The sequence below is a fragment of the Emys orbicularis genome, chromosome 15 (genome assembly GCF_028017835.1).
Source record: "Emys orbicularis isolate rEmyOrb1 chromosome 15, rEmyOrb1.hap1, whole genome shotgun sequence".
Taxonomy (NCBI): Eukaryota; Metazoa; Chordata; order Testudines; family Emydidae; genus Emys; species Emys orbicularis.
This window is the reverse complement of record NC_088697.1, coordinates 23,460,121-23,480,331: the sequence shown is the minus strand read 5'-3', so window position 1 is coordinate 23,480,331 and position 20,211 is coordinate 23,460,121. Positions and strand designations below refer to the sequence as shown.

Here is a 20,211-nt window from a genome sequence, read left to right as displayed (position 1 = left end):
ACTTGGATCCAAACTTCCATGAGTCTGAGGCTTTGGATCTGTAACATCCCTTGTGGCAGAGAAGAGAAAGGACTAGCTTGTGATGAATATGAAGTTGATCCTTTACAGGGGCTACTGGATATGGAGACGTTCCAACAGTTCTCTCGACCCAGTAGAGTAACGAAACACAGCTTGCATTGCCTAAGGTCACCATACTGGGTCTATCTATGCTCTGGATTGGACCATGGACTCCTGGAAAGACTGTTGACTAAACTACATCATTAGGCCTATCTCTGTTTGGAAGCTGGTTTAGAATTCCTTCCTAAGGATTTAATACCTATTTTCAAAACTCAAATCTCTCTGCAGTGAGATGGCCACCTCCACCAAGTGCCTCAGAAACACCAGTTGTGCCATAGTGACAAACTTAAAACAAAGAACATTTCCAAGGTTCTAAATGGTGCTTATCACTTTAAAGTCTGTTAGGCGGACCAAGTTTTTCTTGAATGGGCCCTATTCTATCCCTCTCCAAAAGGGGCTGTGCAAGTCTTTTGTAGCCAAACCTGAAACCAGGACTCAAAACCTCTATGTCCACTGGCAAGTGGAAGGACAGGGAGATGGGTCCAACCTAGCTTGGCCGCCGCTGAAGCAAGGAAAAGGTGACCCTCGAACGAAGTGGACAAAAGGGCATCATAGTGGATAAAGGGAATTCTCTTTTCTAGGGCCTGATCCAAAGGCCACAGAAGTCAAGGCCTCTCTAGAGTGAAATCCACAAAGCCAGAAGATTTAGGAATGAGGTTTGAAGAAAATTAGAATTCAAAATGATCTTGACAAACTGGAGGAATGGTCTGAAATAAATAGGCTGGAATTCAAAAAGGACAAATGCAAAATAGGAAGGAACAATCAATTGCAGAAATACAAAACAGGAAATGACTGCTTAGAAAGGAATACTATAGAAAAGGATTCGAGAGTGGATCACAAATTAAATATGAGCCAACAATGTCATACAGTTGGGAAAAAAATGAACATCATTCTGGGATGTATTAGCAAGAGCGTTGTAAGCAAGTAATCCTTCCACTCCGCTCAACCCTGATAAGGCCTCAACTGGAGTACTGTGTCCAATTCTAGGCACTAAACTTCGAGAAAGATGTGGACAAATTGGAGAAAGTCCAGAGGCGAGCAGCAAAAATGATGAAAGGTCTAGAAAACATGACCTACAAGGGAAGACTGGAAAAACTGGGTTTGTTTAGTCTGGAGAAGAGAAGACTGAGGGGGGAAGTGATGATAGTCTTCAAGAATGTAAAAAGTTGTTATAAAGAGGAGGGTGATAAATTGTTCTCCTTATCCACTGAGGAAAGGACAAAAAGTAATGGGCTTAAATTGCAGTGAGACATGACATGACAAAAACTTCCTAACTGTCAGGGTGGTTATGCACTGGAATAAATTGCCTAGGGAGGCTATGGAATCTCCATCATTGGAGATTTTTAAGAACGGGTTAGACAAATACCTGTCAGGGATGGTCTAAAAAATATGTAGTCCTGCCTCAGTGCAGGGGACCGGACTAGATGACCTACTGAGGTCCCTTCCAGTCCTACATTTCTAAGAGCCTATGAAAAGACAGTCTGAGAGATTGGTGCTATAGCAACCACCGTTCCTATTTCTAATTATGTCACTTGCTTCTTTTATGCCTTTGAAGGACTGATGGCTCCGACTGTCTGGGGGTGGGCAACAGGACCACATGTGGCTCTGATGAGTGGCACATGAAAACCCTGGGATCAAAGAGGTCCCTCATTTCCCAAGAAGCCCCCCTTCTGGATATTGCTTCACTGACTGTGGAGGGTTTGGGGGGCCCATTTTGATGTTCACAGAGGGGCTCTTAGGACATAGGGTCGGACTCCATAGATGAGATGTTCTCTTTTCACTGATGTGGGAAAGATGGAGCTAGTACCTACGTAGGCCCAGCATGGGGACCGAACCGCCTGCACTGTTCTGCACACCTATAGAACACTTGAAAAACCACCCATAAGGCGAAGGCCCTCGCAGATGGTGACAGGAACCTGGCCGTGCTCTCTGCCAGGCTATGAGCCATCACCTCAGAGCATTTGGTTTTATTGAAGAATCCCTCCCTGCCCCCAGTGTGTTAGTTTAATCTGCAATTCCTGATAAATCCCAGCTTTTTTCCATTTGCAGTCAGGAATCATGCTCGTGTCCTGGTGCCACCATAGGTCCCAGCATGAGGCGTGTGTAACCCCTCCTGTCCTGGAAGAAGGCTACATGGATATGACATTCAGGCAACTCAACATGTCCAGCGACGTGATCGTGTGATCATGCTTTTCTAGCAGGGTGAAGAAAGGACAAACAACCTCTTGATCTCCTGCCACTCCTGCAGCCAACAGCTTTTTGCTGATCTTGCTGATTCCACGCAGAAAGAGTCGCAGTTTGGGGTAGCGCACACACACACACACACACACACACACACACACACACACTGCTGCTGCTGCTGCTTTATAGCAGAAAGCCCGGCAACGTTTCTGGCACGTGCTATGCCTGTGAGTGCTGCAAACTGGAAGTCCAACTCCTAAGTGACTCCCCTTAATCCTCAGGGGATGCTGAGCCTGTCTTTGATAACCACTTCTTTTTGCAATTGTTCCCTTGTGATGTCAGGAGTTTTACTCCAGTCCCATATTCGCTAATAAATTGGCTTGATGATCGCTGTGAGTCTTTCAGACATTAATCAGCCGACCTTTTACCGAGCGCTGATACCATCAAAAGCCAGCTTAATGCCTGGGGGATAAAAGACTCCGTGGGGACTGAGCCAGTCGGTAAGACAGCAGCAGCATGGCTCAGGCTGCTACGAATGTTCCTTCAGAGAACACTCCAAGTGAGAGAGACAGGCTCAGAGCCAAGATGATTTTGTGCATTGCCCTTAGCCCCCGGCCCGATGGTCTGTGTGTGCACGTAAAGGGGAGGCACGGGGCATGGCAGAGTGAAAATCTCCCGTCAAATACCTTTACTTGTACAGTAACTCCAGGGACCTTGAAGAAGCTATATCAGGGTACTGATACCAGGGTACTGCCCAGGTAAGTCCTGATGCTTCAGGTCATAAACCAGTCACTAGCTGGGAGCAGGGAGACACCCACCCCTATGGGGATATTATTGCAGGAAGGTGCATTGTGATTTCCTATGAAGCATCCAGCACTTAAACTGCTTGCAGCTGTGCCACCATAGTATTTCAGTGTAAACACCACCTATATCCAACTGGAGTGGATCTCCCATCAGCACAGGTAATCCACCTCCCCCAAGAGGCAGTAGCGAGGTCAACAAAAGAATTGGGGGTTGGACCGGCTTAACTACGTCTCTCAGGGGTGTGGGTTTTTCACAGGCCTGAGAGACGTAGTTATGCCGATGTAAGTTCCCAGTGTAAGGCAGTCCTGAGAAAGGACACACGATTCAATGGAACACCGGTCCGACCCTGGAGTGGTGGTCCCTCTGTTACCAACTCATGTATCCGGGCTCTCAGAGTCTCATCACACATGCGGGTTGTGTTTCAAGTGAGCACAGGTGGATTTCTGGCTCATCCTCTTTCCCAAGTGGAGTATCTGTGACGAGAACACAGATAAGCTGAAAGGCGATGATTCCTAAGCAGCAAGCTGGGTGATCAGAGATTCTAGTGCCTGCCCTCCTAGGAAGACCTGAGCAAAGAGGTGCATCTGGCCCCATGTTCTAAGTGTGGCCAGGCTCAGTATTTCCATGGCAAGTGTCTGCAATAGAGAACACCCCACCTTCAACTCCCCAAGCTTCAGCACTGGGTCAGAAAGCTAAACCTTTCCTGACAAATACAGTCATCACGGTGCGGTATAAGGGGAGAAGAGATTGCTGAGATTAGTAGGGCCCAAACCAACCCCTTGAATTTCACCCAGGAGCTGGGTCCCACTAGCCCAACCTGCTCCAAAGCTGGCTGACTGCAGTCTGCCCCTGCCGAAGCCCCGGCGTGGCCTTGAAGGTGAGTTGCAGGCTGAATTTAGTGCATTGATCTAGTCCGGAGGTAGCACAGGCCTGGAGGGTGATGGTGGATCTGCATCTGAGAATAAAAGGAGCTAGACAAAGAAAACCCAGGGCATTTTGTATACTGCTGCTCTCTGACTCCCATCTAGGTTTACAGCAAACACACCGGATCTGATACAGCACAGTGCCAACCTGGGGTATCTGAGCAGTGAATCAGGCCCAATGATCCTATCCACTTCACAAAACCTTACTGCCTTTGGAGCAATTCAACAAATCATTCTGGAAGGGTCTAGTCAACCCCGCCCTCGGACTCTGATGGGATTCGAGCTTTCTACCTGCTCAGGTTTGCTGATTTCTATTTGGTGAACTTCATCCCTCTTTGATTCCATTGAAGGCAGCGGAGTTACTCCAGGAATGGATCTGGCCCAGGGTGTGTCTCCAAATCCTACTGTGGTCAAAGGGAATGCTCATGTGGCAGAGACCTGTGGCGCTTGGAGATCAAAGCTGCCAAAGCCCCTGGCATAGCAGCTTGAGTCAGCCTCTTTCCTTGTGTCACAAAAGCAGGCTGGGTGATTCTGCATGCCACTGAGACACAGAGCTCATGACCTCACTGGAGAGGACAAGTGGCTGGCAAATATACCCACAAGCCTTCAAAGAAGGACCGGGTTCCAATCTCTGTGCAAAAGCCACCTTCTGAGAAGCTCAAATGGTTATAAACAGTTACCAGGACTTTGAAATGTTAACCCTGTTCTCTCTGCAGAGCTGCGTCACCTGTAAACAGTCTAACAATTTCTACCTCCGGTATCCCTCTGTCTGTACTGCATCCATCCACCTCTCATCCCACTTCACTCCCCGCATCAGTCACATACATCTATGGTATCTATCTACTGCACCTATCTGCTGACTTATACAAACCATTCACTGTGTCCATGGCTGTCTCATTCATCCGTCTCTTGCAGTGGTTCTCAACCTCTTCCATACCGGGAACCTTCTCAGGCCTAGGACTCCACTCCCATCTAGCCGGGATCTAGCTGGGACTGCCCACACCTGTCTCATTTAGCAATATGGCTAGTCACAACCCACCTACACCTATTCACAACCCATTAGCAATCGTGTTCACCCATCTGAAGCATCCCAATGCTTTACCTGTCTCCATCTACCATATCTCAGCCTGTATCTACTCTACTTCCATACCTGCACATGCACCTGTCATATCTCTGTGCATTAGCTGGTTGGCTTCTGCGACAAGGCATTGTTTTTGTCTGCCTAACACCTCCCAGTTTCCCTTCTTTACAGAACACTAAGAAGTTTAGTAAAGTGAAGGTGAGTTGTTAGGGCTGGTGGGTACTTACATGGCAGAATGGAGGGAGGCACGAAGAGGAGAGATGCGGGCGTTGGCATGCAAGAGATAAACAGAAAAGAAAGAAAAACAAAACAGGATGAAGGGATGAGTTAATAAATGCCTCCACATGTGGACATGAGACGACCTTGTCTCTGTTGACACTGTGAGAGGAGGGGGGATGCAGATAAACGAACCAGTATTGGTATGGAGTCTTTTTTTTTTTTTTTTTTTTTTAAAGAACACCATGGAGTAAGGGTGATTTTTTCCCCATCCTTTCCCTTCATGATCTTGACTGTGTCATAAACGAAGGTGCCAGGCATGTAGGAGGACTGGCTGGAATTACTGGAATCCTTCACGGATATTTTCTGTTGGCTCTGACTGGCAAAGCTGTACACATACCCTGCTGGGAAGATACTCACTCCTACAGCTGGTTCTCTTTTACTTCCACCTGATGCTATTTCCCCTTCTGCACTAAACTAGCATGCATGTAGCCTCTACCCTCCAGAGCAAGCCACACAGTAGGTATCCCCTGTGTAGCTGCTCTGCTCATGCGCTACCTCAGAGGGTTGATGGTGAGATGCTCTTAGCCAACAGCTGCCACTTGGGAGCTGTCGAAGATAAAGCCAAGGGGGATTCTGTTCGCGGAACAGTCAGTCCCAAAATTACTGCAACACTGAGAGTGCTGCTGCTGCCTGGGTGTGCTGACCAGCGCTCCACTAGATCTGCCTTGTTTCAGCCAGAGTCGGCAGGACAAAGACCAGTGTAATTTCTGACCTGGAGGAGGCCAGTCCTAGAGCAGGGAGGAAATCTTCCAGACCCTGTCCTGACCATGGCTAGAGGAGATTGCATGAGAAAAGGGGAGATTAAAAGGTTGGGGACCCTCCAAGAATAACCTCAGTAGAGGCTCCCCAAATCCTAAAGCCAGCTCTGCTTTAGCCTTTCCCTGTCTAGAGATCTGGTGCATTGCTCTGATTTTGCACCTGATTCCCAGCAAGGCCTAAGAATGCTCCTGAGCCAGGGTCTCCAGCAATTGCAGGATGCCTTATCGCTGCACATCCCTCATCCCAACCTCCTCTGCACTCCCCTGCAACAATTAGTGTAGCGTATGAGCACTCAGCCACAGAATCCCCATTCATCCTCATAGGAGCAGTGTGACTAAGACCCTGCAGTCCTTCTGTGTGTTCAGAAGCCAAGCGGCACCGTGCCATGAGAAGGACTTCAAGAACAATGGCCTCTTGAGCTTACAACCCCAATGCAGATGTGGGCACAGCAAGTCCCCTCAAGACAGGGAGCGTCCATTAATGCCTCACCTATAGCTCTCAAAGGCCCTACTGTTTGTTCTGCTATCAGGCACCCTCAACTTCCACTGCACATTCAATGGGAGCAGTTGGAGCTCAGTACCTTGCAGGATTGGGTCCAATATCTGCATTAGCATCCAGGGGGATGTTTCACACTGCATCATTCAGAATAAGGAGAAGAACTGGGACTGGATCCCTGGGGCCAGCTTGAAGAGACCCTAGCTACAACATTTTGAAGGAGAAGGTTGCAAACTGGATTTATATCCAATTGGACAAGGAGTCTGGGCACAAGCTCCAGGAAGAGACGAAGTGGAACCGCATTTTGCACCCCCCCCGGAAGGAAATCTGGGTCGACAAGACAAGCGTGTCGAGTTTAAGCCACGCTATTTATGGAGACAAATTCCAGGTGACCAGTCACAGCCCGTCTACCTGCATCCTCTCTGGCGGCCCTCCAGGAAGTGGTACTGGCCTCCATGCATGTTGTCAGACAGGGAAACAGGGAATGTGAGAGCAGGCAGAGGTTAAAGGCAGGGGAAGGACAGCGGATGTGACACACAGCAAGAGTGATACTGACCTTGGAACAAGGTTGAGCTTGTGGGCTCACTTATTTCTAAACCGGGGGAGGAAACGACGGAAGAGAAAAATGACAAAAAAAAATTATAGTTCACATACCACTCCGCAAACACTCTGATGTGTAAATAAGAGGTGGAATGGGAGGGAGGGGGGCATTTAAAAGGTCGGAGGGCGGGGCCGGGGAGCAGCAGACTCTTTCTGAAGTGAGTGAAATGAATCATGGGAAATGGCAAGAATGATCTTTCCATGAGTTTAAAATAATAAATAACATTATGGCAGCCTTGCAAAAGGGAGATTATTATTATAGGAATGCCTGAAGGCCCCAGCCAAGACCAGGGCCCCATTGTGTCAGGTGCTATAAAAAAAACACTGAGAGAGATCATCCCTTCCCTGAAGAGCTTACCATTGAAACATACAAATGACGGGCGGGAGGACCAGAGGTAGAGAGATGGGGAGAGACTTGCCCCAGGCCACATAGTAGGTAAGTGGCAGAGCTCCCGGTCTCCTGACTCCCAGTCCAGTGCACTGGCCACTAGACCAAAGTGCCTCTCTGGAAATGTACCAACCCAGTCACAAAATCTCCATGCTCGTCCTTGCCACCACAATGAAAATGAAAAGCTAACGATATGTTATTCACCCATCAAAATAAAGTCCCCACCCCTGGGCACACAGAATTTTGCAAGGCTGTATTATATGATAGGTACTAGAGATTGTGCATGGTGAGGTGAAGCCATGACAAAGATTTGATAGCTGCAGGGATGTTATATACAGTTCTAGGTCCCGACTTATCCAGGCAGGTCAATCCCTGCACCTACACAGACTCACCTGCAGGACTGGGGCCCTAGTATGTTACAATCTCACCTGTTCTACAGGTAGGATGTGTCTTTTTACAGGAACTCAGTGTTACTCAGTGCAACGCCTCCTGCAGGACAGGAAGCTGAGCAGCACAGAAGGGGTTTTAAGGCTCTAAAATGCTTTGCTTTTCATCCCATGATTTCCAACACCAATAAATCCAACCTCACAACCACCCCACTGTTCATGTCAGCACAGCCTGACTCATGATTGACTGGAAAAGCCGACTCAGCACATTTCCATTGTCTCGGCCTCCCCTCCCCGCCCCCCCCGGCCAATAACAGTGTGGTTTGCAGCACTGTTAACCAATCAGCCATGGCCTGGCTCACGCTTTCAGACCAGTTCAACAGAGGCCCAGCACAAACTGAGGGGGCCCTGGAAGGTTCCCCAAAGGCCAAGGTGACCCCAGGGGTGGGCGTTAAGGGGGTAGGTGGCCTGAGAGAAAGCTGAGGCAGGGTGCATGCTGGCAGGGGTCCCCCATAATGGGGATAATCTGCAAGTGGATGAGGTAATGGTGGTGGAAAGTGGCTGAAACTTGGGCTATAAGGGGGTCAATGAACAAAGAGAGGGTGTTGCTTGCCTGAAATAGGGATATGGGTGGGGGGAGGCTTTCCAGGCAATGTGCAATTCAGTACCTCCTGCTCCCAGATTCGTTTGGTGGAGCTCCTCTGAAACCCCCATGGAAAAATAAAGCTGCCCTAACCCCAGCAGAAACCACAACGGAAGGCAGCAGCAGTAGCTGCACAGGCTCCTCAGAGACATTCCCTCCAGTGCAGGCTGATGCCCCCTGCACATCCAGTACATGCTTAACATTCTGCAGCCATTTTATAGATAGGTAACCTGAGGCCGAGGTGGGAGGGAAGATCCACAGGCTCAACAGTGGCGTCTAAGTTTGCATTCCTCAAGTTTTGCGGGCGCTCGGCTTCAGATCCGTCTAGGCAGCTGACTTTCAAAGGGGAAGTGCTCGGCACCTCTGAAAATCAGATGCCCCACAATGAAGCCACCCAAAAATCACCTTTTGGCCCATCACATATTTTGTCCAGCTCTCACACTGTCTGGATTTCTGTCCCTTTATTTTTTTTAAATCTCCCTCTGCTATTAGCTGTCGCTAGTTACTAGGAGACGACAACATCATTCGCAGGGGTGGAGCTTAGTGATGTTCACAAGTCAGCCTGTATAATGAGATGAGGTTCAGCCCGTGGTCTGTGGGATACAGGTGTTAATGCAATGGTGGGTATTGCCGCAGGTGTGGAGTAGAACAGCTGGCTATGGGTGTGGGCTGGAATTGGGTGTGGGGGAATCTGGGAAGGAGGTGATAAGGGCTTTGCTCCCCACTCGGTTCCTTATCAGCGGTACAGGCTCCGACACCACTGACTGCCATAGCATGGAGATGCGTGACAAATGTGTCGAGCAATTATGTCCTCCCCGACTGTGAGCGGTGTCAGATGGATACATCAGTCTAATCACAGCTCTGGCATGTGGAGAAAACAGTTCCCAGATAAGGGCGCGGAACTCCCCATCCCCCTCCCTCCCTCCGGCAAAGTCATCTTTCTATTGTTTTTTATGCTGCAGTAACAGAAAATGTGACCTGGAAGCTGACACACGATGACAGAGTCATTTATGCTGTGGAGTCGTGCACAGCAAATCAAGATATGAACTTCCTAACTGGGCCATGTCTCTGTCGTTCCATCCCGCTCCCATGGACTTGCGCAAATTCAAATCTGGATCCGATCTGGGTTTGGGTCCCTTGAGTTTGGGATTTGACAGACCCAAAAACACAAATGGAAACTCAGCCAAACTGGCCAGGGTTTAAGGTCAAAACACGACAAACCACAAAGTCTCCTGCACATATCCAGGAGTCAACCCAAGTCTATCTGGTTTGTGTCTGTGGCTGGCTGAAAGTTCCATATATCTCAGCAAAACAGTCTTGAGATTCAGGTTTGCAACAAAGCAAGTGCCGCCTAGATTCTGGTTCGGTTACTGTAGCTTTCCACGGCTCTGTGCAAAGCTGCAGACACATGACCCCACCTGGCCGATTGCCGCATACCTGAACGGTGCTTCTGTTTATTGCCATGAAAATTAGAGATAGGCTCAAAGTCCCAGCTCGGTAAATATCAAACTTCAGGGGTGACTGGAATCCCTAACCGGATCTGGATCCAAATTTTGCAATGCTACCAAGCCTCGAAGCAAAGCTTAGCCGAGGGCACCCTCGGACCTTGCCATATTAAAAACCTGAGTCTGGATGTGGAAATTGTGGGTTGGGCCTGTTTCTAGGGCAAATACTGTCATGTTTTATCCCATGGTTCAGAAAAAGGCACCGACCCAAGGGGCTGATTGTGACTGAGATGTCTGGTGGGGATCTTACTCGGCATGGTTTGAATAAACACCTAGATACCTGGATGCTTTATTCCAGCCTTAACAGAACGACCTAAATGCTCTGTCACTGGTAGTGAGAAGCTGGAAATCTCACAAGGACAAACTTTCTTGCAAGCTTCCTGATTCCTTCTGATCAGGCTAAAAACACAACACAAACTGGATATTTTGCCATTTTTTTGGGTATTCCCTAGTCTGGACCTGTTTTTGAAGCATTGAGGTGCCATGAACATGGGGACATAATGAGGGTGAGGGGCTAACAAAATTTCATCCAACTCTTATGAACATGCAGTAGACGTTTGGGGCAATGAGGTAGATGGGTTTATTTCAGCCAAAACAGGTTTCACTCACTCTCACAAAGCCCTTTTGATCTTAATGTCCAACTTCAATCTGGCCTAGATTGTTTGCAGGGTGACAGTTATTCTGATTTAGGGGCTCTCAGCTGGCCAGCTCTTAGGTCAATTCTGAGAAGTTTATAGGGTAAGAGAGAAAGGATGAGAGGAAATCAAGGAGGGGATTTCAAGGCAAGGAGGGAGAAAGCAGTGTGTGGGCAAACCCAGGGTTGCATGGAGATGGAGAAGACGTCCTCTCTCAGTGCAGGAGGTCCCTCCCAGGTCAGGGCTGCGGGCATACTGGGACAGCAGGGTTTGGGGAAACCCAGGAATGAACAAACATGGAGGATGAAGTTCTGGGGGAATAGATTCCAGCAGGTCAGAACTGAAGGGCATGGGTGGAAGAAACTGGGGTGAAACAAGCATGGAGACTGGATTTCCTTTTGCCTGGAGAAGAGGCCACTCATCTCCCAGGTGCTGTACTGGTAGCTCAGCCCACCTTGTTCCTGGTCACGCTATACCTGGCAATAACAGCTGAGCATGAGTGAGCTTTCCCTTGCAACTTCAGAACCCCACCAAAGCAGAAACAATCAATAAGAAATACGCATCTCATCTGGTGACATCTCCACTTTGAGATGAATGGAGGCGCCACACTGAGGCGGTCCTGTCTGTCAGCAACACCCAGAAAAAAACAACCCTTGGGGGTTTGCAGCCTTCCATCCTCTCCCCCTCGCATCGGCTTCTCCCTACTTCCTTCTCCCCACCCAGCACCCGGCCCTACTCACCGTACAGGATGATGCTGACGTTGGTATTTCCTAGCTTGTTGGAGGCCACGCAGGTGTAGTTCCCGTAGTCCTGCTCGGAGACGTTGAAGAAGGTCAGTCTGGAGAAGAAGGCTTTGCTTTCAACTTTCACCCCTTTCTGTCCTTCTACCAGCCTGAGGCGAGGGGAGAAGGGGAAAGGGACACGGTAACACCTTCAGAACGAAAGACATGGTCAGAGCAAGGGGTTGCTAACTATCCCCCGGGCTCTTATCCATATTGCAGTAAAACCTAGGGAACCCACCTGAGATCAGAGCTCCACCATACCGGACAAATAGTGCGAGACATTCCTTGACCTGAAGAGCTTATATTTAAACAGACAAAGGGTAGGTGGGGAAAAAGAGAGATGAAATGAATGGCCCTAGGTCACAGAACAGGTCAGCGGCAGAGCTGGGACTGGAGTCTCGAATCCCATCGTATGCCTTATCCACTGGACCACACTCAGACCGCCTCAGAGCTGAGCTAGGCCAAGAAGCATCCTCAGAGCAGCCACCATGGCAGAACAGTCTTGGGGCTTGCAAAGCTCCCGCCATAGGTGGTGATGATCACCAGGTGGGCACAGCAACTCTTTGCCAGCTCCATGCCAGCTTTATCCTCCTCTCCCCTCCACCTTCAAAATGATCCCCTTGTTCCCTTCCAAATCAGACAACCTCAACAGGTGGCTCTAACCTCCTGCTCCATGGCCCGCTTCCTTCACGCAACCCTAATAAGTTCTCCTGACCCCCTTCCTCCTGAAAATCTATCCCCCCAGGCCTTTGGCAGTGTGTCCACTGGCCCCCTGCTGAGCTCCCTGGTGCCTGCAAAGACCTTCACAGAGAGGAGACAGGAGAGACAGAGTTAGATGGAGCTGTAGGAAACTGAGTGAGGATTGTATAGTGGGAGGAAGAGGCCTGGGACATCATGTGGGGTGGATGAAATGGTCTGGTGGGGACTCACAGAGATGGGAGGAGCTGGCATCGCTCTCAAGGGACACTGCTGAGGTACCACCGGAGGGACAACTGGTAGAGGAAGGAGCCCTGCGTGGGACTGGAGACAGGGGGATTGGAGAGATGTCAGGCACAGGAGCCTTGCATCCAATCACCGGCTCCCCCAGAACTCCAGCAAAGTTCAGGCCTGGCCCAGAAAAAGGTCGGAAACTCAAGTCTTGCCTTGATTTGAGCCAAATCGATTTGCCCCACCCTGATTGCCAAAGGAGTGCTGAGTTTAATCCTGTTGTTCAATTCAAACTAGGAGCCAGGAAACCTCGCTCCAGAGAGCCCTTCTCCGGCTAGCAGAGCATGGTATGTGCCTGGCTAGGCTCTGGGAAGATTGTGAAGTGGCAGAAAGCCCTATGTATAGGAACCCTAACCCTAGCTCCGAGTACCAGGCCCATAGGAACCCCAACCCTAGCTCCAAGTACCAGACCCATAAGAGCCTCAATCCTAGCTCCAGGTATCCTACCCATAGGAACCCCAACCCTAGCTCCAAGTACCCTATCTATAGGAAACCATAGCGTAGGGCAGGGAGGAAGAGGGCAAGCCGAGGAGATGGGTCATAGCTGGATCGCGCTGCCCCCTCTGGCAGTGTGGCGTGACATCCTTTGCAGGTCTGCCATTCATTGATTTTTTTGTTTCGGCATTTCACAACCCACTCGCCCTCCTCCCCAGCATCTCTATTTCTTCAGGCACTCTGGTCTTTTTTCTTTTACTAGCTAATTCCTCCCAGTGGGTGCCTACTCTTCATTACCACCACCCCAGCTTGCTTTGGGTCTTGTCTGACAACTCTCAATAGCACTTGGCTTCAATATGAATATGAATGTTATTCATATTAGTGGTTTAAAGGCCAGCACAATATGGCCTACTTCTGAAAAATGCATAGCCTGATGGGAAAATATCCTCCAATTAGTATTTTAAACCCATTTCTCCATTCCTGGGATGCGCTTAACACACAAAACAAATGAAACAACCCTCACAGTTGGCGTAGGGCCTACAAAAAGAGAGATCTATCTAAGCTTACGCTGATAGATTATCATAGGATCTGAGCATCACACAAGCTGTTTTAATGTATTTATCTCCACCACACCCCCATGAAGTTGGACAATGCTGTTATCCCCATTTCGCAGAAGGGGATGCAAAGCACAGAGAGGTTAAGTGACTTGTCCAAGATCCCACAGAAAAGTGGCATCGGTGGGAACTGAACGTGAGACTCACAAATCCCAGGCTAGCACCCTAGTCAGCAGACTGTCCTTCTTCAATTCCCATTGGGGCATCATTCTGGCATGATAAGGACCTTACGTTTTGTCTGCCATTTTAAAGGATCTGGACCGGGAGCATCTTTAGTCTTAAAGCCTCTGCAGTCTTAAAGCCTCTGCATTTTCCCATACCCCCAAAGCCTGGATTTGTGCTTCCAATAATACTCTCGGCACTTTCAGGCAAGAAGCCATGCAGTCTTCACCAAGGAGGGGAATTACTTTTGCTCCCATTTCACAGATGGAGAAAAGGAGGCACAAAGAGCGTAATGGTTTGCCCCACGGTCATCCAATGGGACATTGGCGGTCAGGAACTGAAGCTAGGTTAACGGACTCTCAGCCCACTTCTGTAACCACTGGATCACGCTGCCCACTTTAGGTCCACAAATGCCATTTACACATGCAGCACGGGGCATGCACATCTGAATTCAGGGTAGGGTGACCAGATGGCCCCGATTTTTAAGTCTTTTTCTTATATAGGCTCCTATTACCTCCCACCCCTGCCACAATTTTTCACACTTGCTGTCTGGTCACCCTAATTCAGGGTATCCGAATTTAGAGTGCAGATTGAGGCCACTTCGAAAACAAATGCCCAGAAGATCCATTCCCAGGCAGGAAAACTAGCCTAGGAGTTCAGATACTCTATATTTTGGAGAGAGAGTTGAATTAAGTATAAATTCATGGCCTGATTTTAAGACGTGTCAAACAACTGCAGGTCCTGTTGGAATGGATGGGTGCTGCACGTGCTCAGCACCTGTACAGATCAGGTTATTAGTGCAGAGTTGGGCCCAATACAAAAATCCAGATTCGAACCCTACCCAAGTTGGGGGGAAATCTGGCTCAGAATCCAGATCAGACTTTAGCTGCTGGCTCCTGTGTTTATAAAGGGCTGATTCAGCTGGATCTGAACACCACCAGTCTCTGAACTACGGGCAAGTTTGCATCTGGATTTAAACACACCACCTTGGGCACATCTCTAATTAGCTGCTGGTCTTTGCTCCCAGGAGTGCTGGCCTCTCTATCTCTGCAAAAGCCTCTTTTTAAAGGGCTAAACAAGATTCGGGGAGAGGGAATGGTCTGGCAATCTGGCTTCCTCTGTTCTCCTCGTCATTTAATTAAAACACCCGGGACAGAGGGATGCTCAATATTTAATTATGGTTTCTCCTGCCTGGACACAGCACCTGGATGCACTGGATGGACAGTCCAGCCGGTTTCTCTGCGCCTTCCTTGACATGCTGGTTTTATGGCTCTTTTTGCCGCTGTGTGTGTGGGGGTGGGGGGTGGGGGAGGTGGTGTGGAATTGCAACAGAATCTTGGTGCCTCTTACAACAGCACTACAACGGAGTGGTCTATTCCCCACCTCCATCCCCCTCCTCTCTCCTGCAGTGAGACCGTGGCTGTCACAAGGACAGGGTGAAATCAGGCCGCTGACCCCTCTTTCCAGGCTCTGCAGTTCAAGTGCAGGCTTAACCACTCCGGCTTTGTTCAAGGGGAGTGGAGTGCAAAGGGCAGCCAGCCCAGGACACGATGCAGGTAAATCCCCTGGGAATGGCGGCAGATAGTTTTTCTGCTGGGGCGGATGCCACCTGCAAGGCCTTTCCATCCCCCTCCACCCACAAACCCTGTCGGATTCACCTACCTTTTGTCATCTTTGTACCACTGGAATTCTGCGGCGGGGACGGCGGAGGCTTCGCACTGAAGAATGCCCTTCTGCCCCACGGGCACCCCGGTGCTCTTGGCGTCCGAGATGTACGGCGGGTCTGCGGGGACATGAGGGCGTGCGGGTTTCTCCCCAGGGCCTCGGAAAACCCTTCTTTTCTGCCTTCACTCCGCAAGCTGTGACAGTGTACCCCATAAGGCTTTATGGGGGGGGGTGTGCTTATAAATGTATGTATGACATAACTGGAATATGTTTTGTGCTGCCTGTGCCATGTAATATATCTCCGTAAAGGTTATGGTCTACTATATCTATTCATCCTATCTGTACACATATATCATTTTCTACTTGAGGTTAAGAATATGGGCTGTATGCTGGCTTGGTTTCTAAGTAAGCTTTGTGAGGCATTTAGTCAGCTTCTTTAGGAAGGAATTCGCCAGGTTAAGTACCTGATCAGGAAACACTTGGGGAACAATGCATCTTGGAATGCTCCAATCCACATAAGAAGTCTTCCGGGAGACATGCAAGATACCATGTGGACAATGGCTTCGGCCTGTAAAGACTGAGTCATGCAGGGACATGTGACTTGCCCAGGTGACTCCGGAACTCCATCTTGGAGCTGGACTTTGCATAGGAGGGAGGAGGGGGGTCTCCACCCACAAGAGAGTCTATTTAAACCCGTGGGAGACCCCTCCAGGGGGTCTTCAGCTGGCTAAGGAAGGAGCCTCTCCACGCCCCCCAGGATACTTGAAGAGAACTGGAACAAAGGACAGTAACTACAGGGAGTGTGAGTGATTGCTGGACCCAGGCTAAAAGGAGATTAGCTTGTAAAAGGGAGCATTCTGGAACTGGTGAGGAACTTATCTGTATTTAGTTTGATTAGACATAGATTTGCGCATTTTATTTTATTTCACTTGGTTACTTACTTTGTTCTGTCTGTTACTACTTAGAACCACTTAAATCCTATTTTCTGTATTTAATAAAATCACTTTTTATTTAGTAATTTGCTCAGAGTATGTATTAATACCTGGGGGAGCAAACAGCTGTGCATATCTCTCTATCAGTGTTATAGAGGGCGAACAATTTATGAGTTTACTCTGCATAAGCTTTATGCAGGGTAAAACGGATTTATCTGGGTTTAAACCCCATTGGGAGTTGGGCATCTGAGTGCTAAAGACAAGCACACTTCTGGGAGCTGTTTTCAGGTAAACTTGCAGCTCTGGGACAAGTGATTCAGACCCTGGGTCTGTGTTGGAGCAGACAAAAGTGTCTGGCTCAGCAAGACAGGGTGCTGGAGTCCTAAGCTGGCAGGGAAAACAGGAGCAGAGGTCAGGGCCGGCTCCAGGCACCAGCCCACCAAGCTTGTGCTTGGGGCGGCATCTGGAGGGGGGCGGCGTGGTGCTCCGGCTCCGGCCGCCGGGGAGAGCGGGGCCATGGCCGGGGCTCACCGCCCTCCCCCCGGTGCTCTGGCTGCCGGGGAGAGCGGAGCCCCGGCCGGGGCTCGCCGCCCTCCTCCCAGGGCTCCAGCCGCCCTCCCCCCCGCGCCCTCCCCTGCCGCGCTGGGGGGGGGGGGGTGGCCGGAGGCTTTTTTGCCTGGGGCGGCAAAAAAGCCAGAGCCGGCCCTGGCAGAGGTAGTCTTTGCACATCAGGTGGCAGCTCCCAAGGGGGTTTCTGTGATCCAACCCGTCACAGTCTCCCCAGGGCCTCGGAAAACCCTTCTTTTCTGCCTTCACTCCGCAAGTCTCTCTTTCTTTCCCACCTCGTGGGCTGAGCCAAATGAATCAGCTAGAGGCAGGAGGTCCCTGTGCCAGTCGCCCTCCCCTAGCCAACAGGAGGTCTGTTCCCCGAGCTGGTGCCCAGTTCCTGCCACTCAAGTGCTGTTTTACAGGCCCGCAAGGAACTTCATGCCCAGTGCTCAGGCAGATGGGAAGGGAATGACCCCAAACCTCGTTCTGTGTCTCTAGCCAGCATGGGCCCTTCCGTCTGTCTGCCCCAGTTCACCAGCAGTACATGCTTATTGGTGCCTCCGGCTCTCTCCACTGCTAACAGTTGTGTTCCTTTGGCGTGATTGCACGTGACTTCGTGTGTGCGTGCGTGAGCCCGTGTGCCTGTGTGTGCGTGTGCCCATACTGGTGAGTGCATTCACATATGTTTGTCTGTGCATGTGTGTGAGCTCATGCACACGTTTGTGCATGAGTCTGAGCTCATGCACACATTTGTGCATATGTGCGAGTGCATGCACACATGTTTGTACATGTGTGTGAGCATGTGCACACGTGTTTGTACACGTGGGTGAGCGCATGCACATGTTTGTGAATGAGTGAGTGTGTGCACGTTTGTGCATGAATGTGAGTGCACGCACAGGTATTTGAGCATGTGTGTGTGAACGCATGCACCATGTGTATCTTTTTGAGCATGGGTGCTCCTGTGTGTACCACAGTAGCTATGTGGAAGTGCATGCCACCTGTGTGTCTGTGCCTGTGTGTGTCTGAGTGCATGCACTATGTGTGTATGCAGAGGAGTAGGGTGCCAGGAGGGCTGAGTTTTCTTCACCCACTCTCTTAGCAGCAGCATTTCTGCTCATTATTTGTTTTTAAATTCCCACTTGCTGCTCACTTCCCGCTTCACTTCTCCCCCGAGGTTATCAACACAGCATCTCACCATGGGCTGCAAAAGCCCCATGCACACAGAGAGCCAGGGAGGCTGGGGAGTGGGGAAAAAAGGAATTGAAAAACCAAACGAATGGGCAGAACTACATCTGCTAAGAAAACAAGCGCTCCCCTTCCCAACCCACTCTGCGTATGCCCCCAGCCCTCTGCAAGGACACACCCAGCCCTGCCCAGCCCTCCCCTCCTGCACAGATAGCCCCAGTTCCTGAAAGGGTGCTCCCAGCCCAGCCCCCCGTTGCACAAACACCCCACTTTCCTGCAAGGACACACACAGCCCTCCCCAACAGACACACCCAGCTTCCCCCGCAGCCCTTCCCAGCCCCAGCCACACCGAGTCCTCTGCACAGACCCATCCTGCCCCGGCCTCTGCACAAACCCCGACCATGCCCCTTCTCTTTGGGCAGCGATACGGCCCGTGTGTGTGGGGACAATGATCTCTTCCCCTCCCCACTGCACTGGGGGGTGTGTGCTCTCCTTTCTTTGCCCGCCACCCTGTCTCTGCTCACCGCCTGCCCCCGGCGTCTCCTCTGTGCTGCAGCCATGAGCTGGCACCCGCGGTTACTTACAGTTCACGGTGACTTTCACTCTCCGGACGACGGGAGCTGCCACGTCATTGGACGCGCTGCACTCGTACTCGCCAGACTGCTCCCGGGTGATCCCCGTGATCTCCAGGTATTCGTCTTCGCTCACGAAACCCACAACTGCAGGGGCCGGAAAGAGAAGGAGAACATGGGCTAGGGAGCAGCGCCTCACCTGGGTTAACAGTTGCGTGCGTTGAAAGGCGGGGGGCCCTTCAGCCGCTCTACCTACCTCCAATGCCAGTGGGGTTTCCCGACACAGCTCTTAACATGAGCCCCTCCTCCCCACCCCTCCTCTTCACCCCTTTCTCTGTCTGACGCAAGAGAGAAACTCAAGTGCTACAGTCCAGCCACGGAGTAATAAGGAATTGTAGAGCCAGGTTTAGCAGGGTCCCATGGTGTCCCACATGCAGAAGACAGTTTCCACCCTGGGAGCATTGTTTTGGAGCCTGCAGTGTGGGAGCATTCCCTTCTGGGTCAAGAGGGGAAATTCATTTATCAGGCCCTACGGACATGGTCGATTCTCTCCCACTCTAGCAAGGCCCCTGAACTGTGATCCTAAAGACTTCACCCTCCGAGAGGACTTGGGCACCCACTGAACACGGGATTCTTCATGTTGGATCTATACAGGGGGAGCTGTGGATAAGAAGCTATCCCTTTGGTTCAGCTAACAGGCTGCCTCATCAAACCATAAAGATCATTCCAATTTGGTCTAAACGCCAGGCTTGAATCTCCATAACTAAACACCAATGTCAGAAGGACCCTGAGCCAACAAATTCCCCTTGTCCAGGACCTTTTACCATCAGCTGGGTACTAATATGATCTGACCACTGGAAAGCACCTTCCCATCCAGAAGGATCACAACACATTCACTTATCAGTTCATCCAGCCCAGAAATGCTCTCCCCTCTGCTGTGAAATGTAGCAACTGTTTCACACTAGCAGCAAAACGGCTCCCGGCTTTACAAGAGGAAGTGCATGACACCATACACAATTGATTCTGGTGGTGGGAGCGAAGGCAGGAAGATTGCAATCACCCATGTTGGAATTTGTCCCAAGACGCCAGGCCTGATTTTCCCCTAATTTAGGGGGAAGGGCTGATGTATCTTTATAGACAACCAGGGCCAGATTTTCCAATGAGCTCAGGGCTCCAAACAGTACCAAATGGGCTGAGTTCTGTTGAAGATTTAGCCTCTCATTTATGTGCTGTGCTCTCTGGAGGGCTTTGTTTTGATACAGTCCCTGCTAGCATGCCAAGTGCACCACAGCTTGGGTATCATGGTCAGTGGAATTGGAATCAGAAGGCCCATGTTCCCTGCAGTAACTGGTATTCCTGGGACACGAGAAAAACAAGGAATGCAGGGAGTTAGGCTGGAAGCAACACAGGGACACAGCAGTGCCCAGAAATTAATAAGTTCCACTTCTACTTAACCTGTGCCCACCTTCCCTCTTTGATAGTGAGCCACGGGGGCAGTGTGGGAGCTGGGAGTTCTCCACAGAGCAGCAGCT

The 20,211-nt window shown here is 50.3% G+C and overlaps 1 protein-coding gene across 5 annotated transcripts in view; it reads right to left on the bottom strand.

Moving 5' to 3' along the window:
- Positions 1-20,211, bottom strand: part of NTM (neurotrimin) — a 280,999-nt gene that overhangs the window by 10,191 nt on the left and 250,597 nt on the right. For 3 of the 5 annotated variants that reach the window (XM_065417010.1, XM_065417011.1, XM_065417012.1), the window contains exons 4-7: positions 18,692-18,826; positions 15,439-15,559; positions 11,537-11,688; positions 7,196-7,231 (exon numbers count right to left, since the gene is read on the bottom strand). In XM_065417010.1, the coding sequence (XP_065273082.1) occupies positions 7,196-7,231; positions 11,537-11,688; positions 15,439-15,559; positions 18,692-18,826 (444 nt within the window). The remainder of the gene's footprint in view (positions 1-7,195; positions 7,232-11,536; positions 11,689-15,438; positions 15,560-18,691; positions 18,827-20,211) is intronic. The other 2 variants (XM_065417013.1, XM_065417014.1) reach the window with 1 other exon arrangement.